General features: G+C 35.8%; 2 protein-coding genes across 2 annotated transcripts in view; both read right to left on the bottom strand.

The window, feature by feature from the left end:
• Positions 1-4,334: 4,334 nt before the first annotated feature.
• LOC134848351 (tubulin beta chain) lies at positions 4,335-5,829 on the bottom strand. The gene is made up of 2 exons (XM_063865756.1): positions 5,616-5,829; positions 4,335-5,392 (listed from the first exon to the last, which is right to left on the bottom strand). The coding sequence occupies exons 1-2, from the start codon at positions 5,674-5,676 to the stop codon at positions 4,335-4,337; spliced, it is 1,119 nt and encodes a 372-aa protein (XP_063721826.1). The 5' UTR covers positions 5,677-5,829.
• A 2,483-nt stretch (positions 5,830-8,312) lies between these two features.
• Positions 8,313-9,873, bottom strand: part of LOC134848122 (tubulin beta-4B chain-like) — a 27,819-nt gene continuing 26,258 nt past the window's right edge. The window contains exons 2-3 of the mRNA XM_063865470.1: positions 9,557-9,776; positions 8,313-9,370 (exon numbers count right to left, since the gene is read on the bottom strand). Of these exons, the coding sequence (XP_063721540.1) occupies positions 8,313-9,370; positions 9,557-9,776 (1,278 nt within the window). The remainder of the gene's footprint in view (positions 9,371-9,556; positions 9,777-9,873) is intronic.

Consider the following 9,873-nt stretch of genomic DNA (forward strand, 5'->3'; position numbering starts at 1 on the left):
CTTTGTTGTTCTTTGGTGTGTTTTGGACTTACAGAGGGTTTTCAGACAACTCCAAAACACATCAAAGAACAACAAAAGTTTGTTACAGCTTTGAATAAACAAAAAAAAACTGGAGTTTATAGCATTACCAACAAACAAATTGACTAAAAATCAAAAAATAAAAGTAAAATGAGCCCAACCCCAATAAAAGACCCCTAGCCCAAAATCATCTAAAAAAAATCGGTATGAAACTAAAGTAAAACATAATGTTACGGTTTGAACTTCATTCAAGAGGTGAACCTACTTAAAATTTTAGTGAAAAAGAAAAAAAAAGGTTTTTTGAACCTCCAAACCTGAAATTGAATAAAAAATTCCACAGGTTGTCAACACCAACAAAACAAAAACAACCTCAAAATCAACAATAGCATCTCAAACGAACAGTTAGAGATATACCTAAGACAATGTCACTTAAAGGAATTGAAAGTTTAACCAAATGCTTTTAACAGGGGTTGAATTTGGGAAGCGTAAAATTTAATTTAAAAAATAGATTTTTCAAAAGTTTGAGGTTTTTTTTTCAAACTTCACATCACTTGATTGAGCCACGAACGGTTTTCCAATTAAAAAGATGTCTCAAAGTTTTCCAATTTTTATCAGAATCAAATTGTGCTTAGATGAAGTGGTTTAATATCCAAATTGATGCCGTCAGTGAAGTTTCATCGCGTTGATCGACATATTCGAAACTTTCATTTTTCTTTAGAAAATTGAATCTGCCAAAAAGACCAAAAATTTTTTTTAATCGAACACTTTACTTTCTGGATATATTTAGACACTATGGGGATCGTTTTTCATAGTTTTGATGATCAGATTAAATCCGTCAGTGAAGTTTAATCTCATTGAATGACATGTTCGAGAGTATCAGTGTTCACTCCAAAACTGAAGATCGTGAAACGACTCGAAGCTTTTTTTCAAGTTCTTACTCATTGAGGTTGTTTTATACAGTCTATGAGGATTTCACATACACAGTTCGAGCTTCATAAGTCCCATGGATGATGAAAAAATCAAAATTGAATAAAAAACCCTAAGCTCGAAAAAAAAAATCAGCTCAATTTCGATTTCCTCTTTTTTTAAAATTTGCATTACGATGCAGCAGGAATCTTTGCAAAGCTCGTTATCTTGTTTATCGTGGAAAATGAAAAAATATATATATGTTTGAAGTTTGATAGCTAATCAGAGACTATAACTTAACCAAAATTCGATTTTTTTTTTTGAAAAATTTCACTTCAAACTTGTCATCATATTTGCTTTAGCCACATATAGTTTCAAGCTAAAATTTATCTGAGACTTTTCTAAAGTGCATTCGACTTATATAGGAATTGTTTTTTATAGTTTTAAAGATCACAGTAAACCCGTCTGAAATTTAATCTCAACGAACGATATGTTTGAGAGTATCAGTGTTCACTCCAAAATTGAAGATTACTCAAATAATTTTCTAAATTGTTTTACTCTTTGAGGTGGATTTACACACTCTATGAAGAGCTCTCTTACACATTTTTAGCTTTATGAACCTAACATACGTTGAAAAAATCAAAATTGAGTTAAAATAAGCCTTAACCTCGAACAAAAATAATCAGCTCAATTTTGTTTTACTCAACTTTTTAAAATTGCATTATGTTGAAGGGGTCATTGGAAAGTTCTTTTTAGTGTTCAAAAGTGGAACACAATTAACGTTCATAGTTGAAATGTTTTTTTGCTTTTTAATTGATCAAAAGCAAATTCCCCGCCAAAAATCAACTTCAATTTTGTTTTCTTCAAACTTCACCCTTTTTAAGCAAGCAAAATACCTTTTCTAGCTAAATTTTTATCTGAATCCCATCTAAAGTGTAGTGGACATATATGAGGACCCGTTGAACTAGTTTTGACCCACATTGAATGGATCAGTGAAGTTTCATCTCATTGAACGCATGCTGGATTGTATCAGTTTTCATTATAAAATTAAAGATCGTAAAATGACCAAAAAGTTTTTTTTTCAATTTTTTCTTATTTAAATTTTACTATAGAGTTTTTGAAGAGTTAGAATGTACATAATTTCATTATTATAATTCATATCATATGTGAGAAAAGAAAAAGTGAGCCGAAATGGCCCCAGCCCCAAGAAAATCACCTTGGCTCAACTTTGACTTTCTCAAGTTTTAGATATCGCATTATAGCAAATAAGGGCTTGTTGGAAAGCTTTTACCAATGAATAGACGTGAAGCGTGTATGATTTTCATAAAAAAAGTCATCGTTGAAAGCAATTTTAGGCTAAATTCTAAACCTAAGTTTCATTTTCTCTGCCAAAATTTGACATCTGTAGGGCTAAAACGTAAAATTGTGGAAAAAAGTCTCAAAAAAATTTTAAATAATAAAAAATACATGACCCTTGTAATTCTCGTTCAAAATAGGGCCTAATGGTTTTTTTATAGAAACTTAATTGTCAACTCTTCTGAAACTGAATCAATTTGATCAAAGGCGGGTTGTCAGAGTAATTACACTTTATTGGAGTTTTTTTTAGTCCAGTCGGTTAATTTAGCTCGAGAAATCACCAGAACCATTGAGTTTTTTTCAAATTGGATTAATTTTCGATGAGCAACAGACTTAAAAAAATTTTGAGCCTAGCCCTAAAATTACAATACATTTTATTAGCCCTAAAATTTTGAATAATTGTTTTAACTCAACAATTGATACACATTCGAAAACAGCATGAGCAGGTCTTTCCAAAATTGTCTTTTAAGCGCTTAAATACACCTTTTTGATTTTTTCCTAGCCCTGAATCGACGTTTGCCTAGCCCCAAGTTTTTCTAGGACGTTTCTTTCCGTTTTTCTCCATTACGGTATCTCAAAATTGTGTATAACTGCGAAAAATTGAAGTCCCAAACCTCTCAGACACCGGGAACCATTTGAGCCGATGCCTCAAAAAGGTGTTTGGCGCACGCAAAAAAAGTGACAAGGCTAGGCTCATTATACAAGCTGAGCGTAATGTGATAAAACGATGCAGCTTTTTTTCCAACCTTAATTGTAAATAAAAAAAATTTATGCTCCCGAATATTTTGGGATTTTCGACAGTGTTTGCGCAGCTGCAGCTTTGCCTGTGTTAGTTTTTGTTCCCACCATAGAGAAAAAATTTTTCAGAAACATAGAGACATTTTTTTTCTGCAATTCTAATTTTATATTATTTTAAAGCTACCGTCTGAAGTATCGCTTCTGCGTAGAAATATTAGATTTTGAAATGTATTTAGGTTTTCAAAAACTTAAGTTTTGTGAGTGTTTTCGAGTACCTGGGATTTAACTATCTCTTTAAACAGCATGTAATTGTAGTTTCGAATTAGAAATCTTTTGTCTATGAATCTTTCTAAAACTAGTTCACTAACAGGTTTTCTATAACTGATTCAAATTCTTCAAAAAACATAGTATTATGAAGTTACATCAAGTAACTTCAGATAAACACATTCTCGCAGCCTAGTAAGCTTCAAACCGGTTGAATCAAACAGTCTTTTCAAGCAATTACAAGCAATTATTATTTAAACTTTTTTTTGGCAACTAATTTTGGTAACTAATTTTTTCCCGTTGAACTTGAAAGAGCTGTTCCAATCAATTAGTTAACAAAAGCAACAGGATAACTTAAAAAATTGGTTAATTTTTAAAGCGTTAAAAACTAACTTGAAAGGATTTTTGGAGCAGTTAATGTTTTGTCAGCCCTAATAAGGAATACAGCAATATTAAGATTTTCAAACTTTATAATTAAAAAGCCTCGAGCTGGAAAATCCAATGTTAACTAGGACTACGCATGCGGCTCCCCAACTTTTCATTTGACAAAATCTTTCTGTTTCTCAATATGAGTAAACTATTATAAATCTCGAAAAAAAAAGAAATTTAAAAAACAATCAAATTAATTTAAGCCATCAATACTTAAATATCAGACTATGCGGTAAGCACACCGCGCTAAAGTTACAAAAAAGTCATTTATAATTTTTCATGAAGGTTTTTGGGGCTCTGTTTTCTGCTTATCACAAAATTATCAATTTTTTTGTGTAATTAAGTAAATGAAGACAAATTGTGTTGTTTCTGCCTATTTAGTCAGCACGCCAATATTTTTAGTCCTATTGGACAATAAAATTTAAAAAGTTACTTTGCGGTGAAGGGGGGTGAAAAAAGAGCCATTTTTGGGTTTGAGACTTGCAATATAATTTGCATGGAACAAGGGTTAAATAACTGCTAATGATTTTTTCGCTTCCTGCATGTTTCTAATCATCGTCACTTATAACGTCAGTGTTACGTAACTGTGGTTACGTGTCACTATTACGTAACTGGGGACTTTCCTATCCTTCTTCCTCCTCTTCTTCTTCAAACTCGCCTTCCTCTTCGGCTGTTGCATCTTGGTACTGCTGATACTCAGATACCAAATCATTCATATTACTCTCGGCTTCCGTGAACTCCATTTCGTCCATGCCTTCTCCTGTGTACCAATGCAAGAAAGCTTTCCGTCTGAACATAGCCGTGAACTGTTCACTAATTCGCTTGAACAGCTCTTGAATTGAGGTGCTGTTGCCTATGAATGTGGCCGACATCTTGAGACCCCTAGGCGGGATATCACAGACGGCGGTCTTGACATTATTCGGGATCCATTCGACAAAGTAACTGCTATTTTTGTTCTGTACATTCAACATTTGTTCGTCCACTTCTTTCATTGACATACGACCTCGGAACATCGCCGCGACAGTCAAGTACCTGCCGTGTCGCGGATCACAAGCAGCCATCATGTTTTTTGCGTCAAACATTTGCTGAGTCAGCTCTGGGACCGTCAAAGCTCGATATTGCTGCGATCCGCGTGATGTTAAAGGAGCAAAACCAGGAATGAAGAAATGCAAACGTGGGAAGGGAACCATGTTTACCGCAAGTTTTCTTAGGTCAGCGTTCAATTGACCTGGGAACCTCAGGCAAGTTGTGACACCACTCATTGTTGCGGAGACCAAATGATTCAAATCACCGTAAGTCGGAGTCGTCAATTTCAATGTTCGAAAACAAATATCGTACAACGCCTCGTTATCAATGCAGAATGTTTCATCCGTATTTTCAACCAACTGATGCACTGACAAGGTCGCGTTGTAGGGTTCTACGACAGTGTCGGACACTTTTGGAGAAGGAACGACCGAGAAAGTGTTCATGATTCGATCCGGATACTCTTCTCGAATCTTGGAGATCAACAGGGTTCCCATGCCGGATCCGGTACCACCTCCCAAGGAGTGAGTAAGTTGGAACCCCTGAAGGCAGTCACAACTCTCTGACTCTTTTCGTACGACATCTAGAACTGAGTCGACCAGCTCAGCTCCTTCGGTGTAGTGACCTTTTGCCCAGTTGTTACCTGCTCCCGATTGACCTAAAGAACACTAATTGTATTCTGCAAATAAAAATTTTTTCGACAAGCTTTCATAGCCTCTAGTGACAAGTTTTTTCGACGATTCAAAAAAAAATGGCTCTGATTTTATGCTTCTGACTGACGCGGTCTCAAAACTTTTTTTGAACAGAATTGGTCAAATTGAAAAAGCTTACATTTTTTGAAACCAGGACAAATCGGTAGAAGAAAACTGAAAGTGTCTTACCAAAGACAAAGTTATCCGGTCGGAAAATCTGACCAAAGGGCCCCGACCTCACGGAATCCATAGTTCCGGGCTCCAAGTCCACCAGCACAGCCCTAGGAACATACTTTCCCCCTGTGGCCTCATTATAGTAGACGTTGATTCTTTCCAGCTGCAGGTCAGAGTCTCCGTGGTAGGTTCCGGTGGGGTCGATACCGTGTTCATCCGAAATTACCTCCCAAAACTAAAATTTAAACACGTTGACTTTTCGTATTTTAGTAACGGGAAAAAAACAGTCTGTTCCAGCTCCTCTTGGCTTTTGCTAAAATAAGATTTCAGGAAAACATTCAAAAACTTTCTGCTATTGTAAATTACAAAATTTTTTTAGCTATTTTTGAGTCTCGTCGCCCTCGGTTACTTTTCAGACTCAAACAAAACCGCTGAGTCGCATTGGTATCTTCTGCCTTTAAGCGTTGATTAAAAAATGGTGAAAATTTTGGGAAGAATGTTACATTTTTTTCTCGTTTTTTTTCTGTTTAATTTTCTGTTTCTCACCTCCCACCACCCGCAATTTTTTATTAGGTAATTTTTCTGTTTTTCTATTTACCTTGCCCGAGTGTTACAAAAACTGGCATGCGGACTTATTATACCATGAAAAGTGATATTTGGTCTTCAAACTTAATTTTGTAGAACCCATCGGTACACAATAAAATTAATGCTTTGATGCTTATGTGAGGTGGGGAAAAAGAACCTGTTTCTTAAATATCCTAATTCGAATTATTGTGCTCTAAGTTGTCCGAAATTCAATTTTAAAATAAATGGTCGTGGATACTTTTTTGTCTCTTTTCCACTCTCCCACCTTGAAGTTTTTTGTATAGATGTTTTTTAAGGATATTCTGGCTACACGTGCAATTTTATGATGCACGGCATGAGGATCAAATCTGGTCACAATTGTTAGCTTCTTCAACGAGCAAAATTCATTTTATTATGATTACAATTGAAGAATGAATTAAAAAAAGGTGGGAGTAATAAGAAAAGCATTTTTTAATTTTGAGCTTTGGGAATCAATGTCCTTCAGATGTATACAAAACCTCGGACAAATTGGCCAATTAAAAGTCAATTTTCGACCCATCGATTTTTCGACATTTGAGCCGTAACAAATTTTGGCAAATTCACTAGTCTGATGAAATAATACGTCATGGATTAATTTTTTTAAAAATTAGATTTTTGCTAGTTTTCTTGACCCAAGATGGCTTCCGAAACATTTGATCACTCGGTTTTCTTATGAAAGGTAAATCTAAACGGGTTCCATAGAATTACCATCTTCCATTCATTATCCGAAGGGTCTGTTTGGGTCCCATGCTAATTTTGCTTCCAACCAACAAACTTAAGCAAGTACACAAAAGTGCTATTTGTATTAAGCAATTGATACCGACAATTTAAAAGGTTTAGTAATTCAAGTTTCGGGAAAATTTTCATTCCCTCAAAACTAATTCCTTAAAAATAAGCCTATCAATCTTGATAAAATACAAATGTATGAATTCAGAATCAAATCAAAAGATTCTAGAACTTTTTAGGTTCTCTAAAACCTAATTTGACAATGGAAACCTAATTTGAGAGCATCTAAACACTGTCTGCAGAAAAATTGACCATATTTTATTGTATATTCTTTCGATCAAGAATCATTTTATTCTAAGAACTTTTCACTGGGATTTTATAAAGCTGATGTTAAATTCTCACATCAAAAGATATTTTGCTTTATGGATGATACAGCTGCAATGCTATTAGACTGAACAGTTTTTTTACACTTGATAAGTGATTAAAATAATTAATTCTTCAACTTTTTTTGCAACTAACCTTTTTCGAGTAACTTGGAAGGAATGAAAACAAAGCAATTTAACATTTATTTACTCCGCAAAAGGCAGTTGGTCTTTGACAAATTCGAGCACATCCACAAAACAGTTGACGGCGATGGTAACATTTTTGGATTTAGAATTTTTAATTCCAATGCGTACTGAGGCAAAGCATGTGGCTCACCTGAAATTTCATTTGTCATTAATTTCTTTGTCTCCTCTGCGTTTTCTTGGGTCATTATTTTCTTCGTCTCTTAAGTCTAAGGCTATCAATCTTAAATAATTGCAAGCGTCCGAATTGGTAAATATTTTTAAAATTTCATACATGTTTAAAAGTAGCAAAAAACCTTATTTTTTGAGTTTTTCAGTTCAAGCAGCAATTAAAAGTCAACAATTTTGATTTCTTCAATGAATACGTTTTATGTTGAAAGGTTTTTCAGGACCTTTTCTCTGAAATTTTTCAATGCTGATATAAAATCATCAAATCGCAAGGTCTTGAAACATTTAAATGTGCTGAAAAAACTCAGTTGAGGCAAATCATGAGGCCCTCTCAAAGTTTATGTGTCTTTTTTGTCTAATTTCTTGGTTTTACCTTTTTGATCTCATAAGCTCTGAGAAGAAAAAATTGAAAACAATCAATTTATTTTAAACCTTCAATACATAAATAACGAAACAAGTTTTAGGTACTTAAAGCCTTTTATTAACTTCTCAAAAGACATGAGGTTAAAGGTTGCAATAAAATTGCTTCCGCCTGTAGTAGGGGGTTTTATGTTTTTTTTGCTTCCTGTTTGTTTCTAATCAGCTTTACTCATTACGTCAGCGTTACCTAACTATGGTTACGCATAACTGTTACGTATTTGGGGATTTTTTATCCCTCTTCCTCTTCTTCTTCTTCGAACTCGCCTTCTTCTTCGGCGGTGGCATCTTGGTACTGCTGATACTCAGATACCAAGTCATTCATATTACTCTCGGCTTCAGTGAACTCCATTTCGTCCATACCTTCTCCTGTATACCAATGTAAAAAAGCTTTCCTACGGAACATAGCCGTGAACTGCTCGCTTATTCGCTTGAACAACTCCTGAATTGAGGTACTGTTGCCTATGAACGTCGCCGACATCTTAAGACCCCTAGGCGGGATGTCACAGACCGCAGTCTTTATGTTATTCGGGATCCATTCAACAAAGTAACTGCTATTTTTGTTCTGTACATTCAACATTTGTTCGTCCACTTCTTTCATTGACATACGACCTCGGAACATCGCAGCGACAGTCAAGTACCTGCCGTGTCGCGGATCACAAGCAGCCATCATGTTTTTTGCGTCAAACATTTGTTGAGTCAGCTCTGGGACCGTCAAAGCTCGGTATTGCTGCGACCCGCGTGATGTTAAAGGGGCAAAACCAGGAATAAAGAAATGCAAACGTGGGAAGGGAACCATGTTTACCGCAAGTTTTCTTAAATCAGCGTTCAATTGACCTGGGAACCTAAGGCAAGTTGTGACACCACTCATTGTTGCCGAGACCAAATGATTCAAATCGCCGTAAGTTGGAGTCGTTAATTTCAGTGTTCGAAAGCAGATGTCGTACAGCGCTTCGTTATCAATGCAGAATGTTTCATCCGTGTTTTCAACCAGTTGATGAATTGATAATGTTGCGTTGTATGGTTCTACGACAGTGTCGGAAACTTTTGGGGAAGGAACGACCGAGAAAGTGTTCATGATTCGATCCGGATACTCCTCTCGAATCTTGGAGATCAATAAGGTTCCCATGCCGGATCCGGTTCCACCTCCTAAGGAGTGAGTAAGTTGGAACCCTTGAAGGCAGTCACAACTCTCTGACTCTTTTCGTACGACATCCAGAACGGAGTCGACCAGCTCAGCTCCCTCGGTGTAGTGACCTTTCGCCCAATTGTTACCTGCTCCCGACTGACCTAAGCAACAAATGATTCAATGTCCAAGTTGAATTTGCAAAAAAATTCAGAGCTGATGATATTGATTTTAAATAAGCCATTAAAAGCAAAAGTGACAAAATGCTTTGATAACTTAAAAACTCCGATTTTTTTCAGTACCCCTAGACCTCCCCACTAAGTAGAAAAAAAAACCAAAGAACAACTAACCAAAGACGAAGTTATCCGGTCGGAAAATCTGACCAAAAGGCCCAGACCGCACGGAATCCATAGTTCCGGGCTCCAAGTCCACCAGCACAGCCCTTGGAACGTATTTTCCCCCTGTGGCCTCATTGTAATAGACGTTAATTCTTTCTAGCTGCAGGTCGGAGTCTCCGTGGTAGGTTCCGGTAGGATCGATGCCGTGTTCATCCGAAATAACTTCCCAAAACTAAAAATTAGTTAAATTGGGTCTCTGTTTTGAAAAAATGGCTTCCTTCTATTTGCATTTTTGCTTACTTTGTTGATTTTCCAAAAAAAAATTACCA

The sequence above is a fragment of the Symsagittifera roscoffensis genome, chromosome 6 (assembly GCF_963678635.1).
Source record: "Symsagittifera roscoffensis chromosome 6, txSymRosc1.1, whole genome shotgun sequence".
NCBI lineage: Eukaryota > Metazoa > Xenacoelomorpha > Acoela > Convolutidae > Symsagittifera > Symsagittifera roscoffensis.

Coding starts and splice junctions, on each gene's coding strand:
- LOC134848351 (XM_063865756.1), bottom strand. CDS start 5,676: ATGGATTCCGTGAGGTCGGGGCCCTTTGGTCAGATTTTCCGACCGGAT. Junction 5,393..5,615: donor ACCGGATAACTTTGTCTTTG/GTAAGACACTTT, acceptor AGTGTTCTTTAG/GTCAATCGGGAGCAGGTAAC.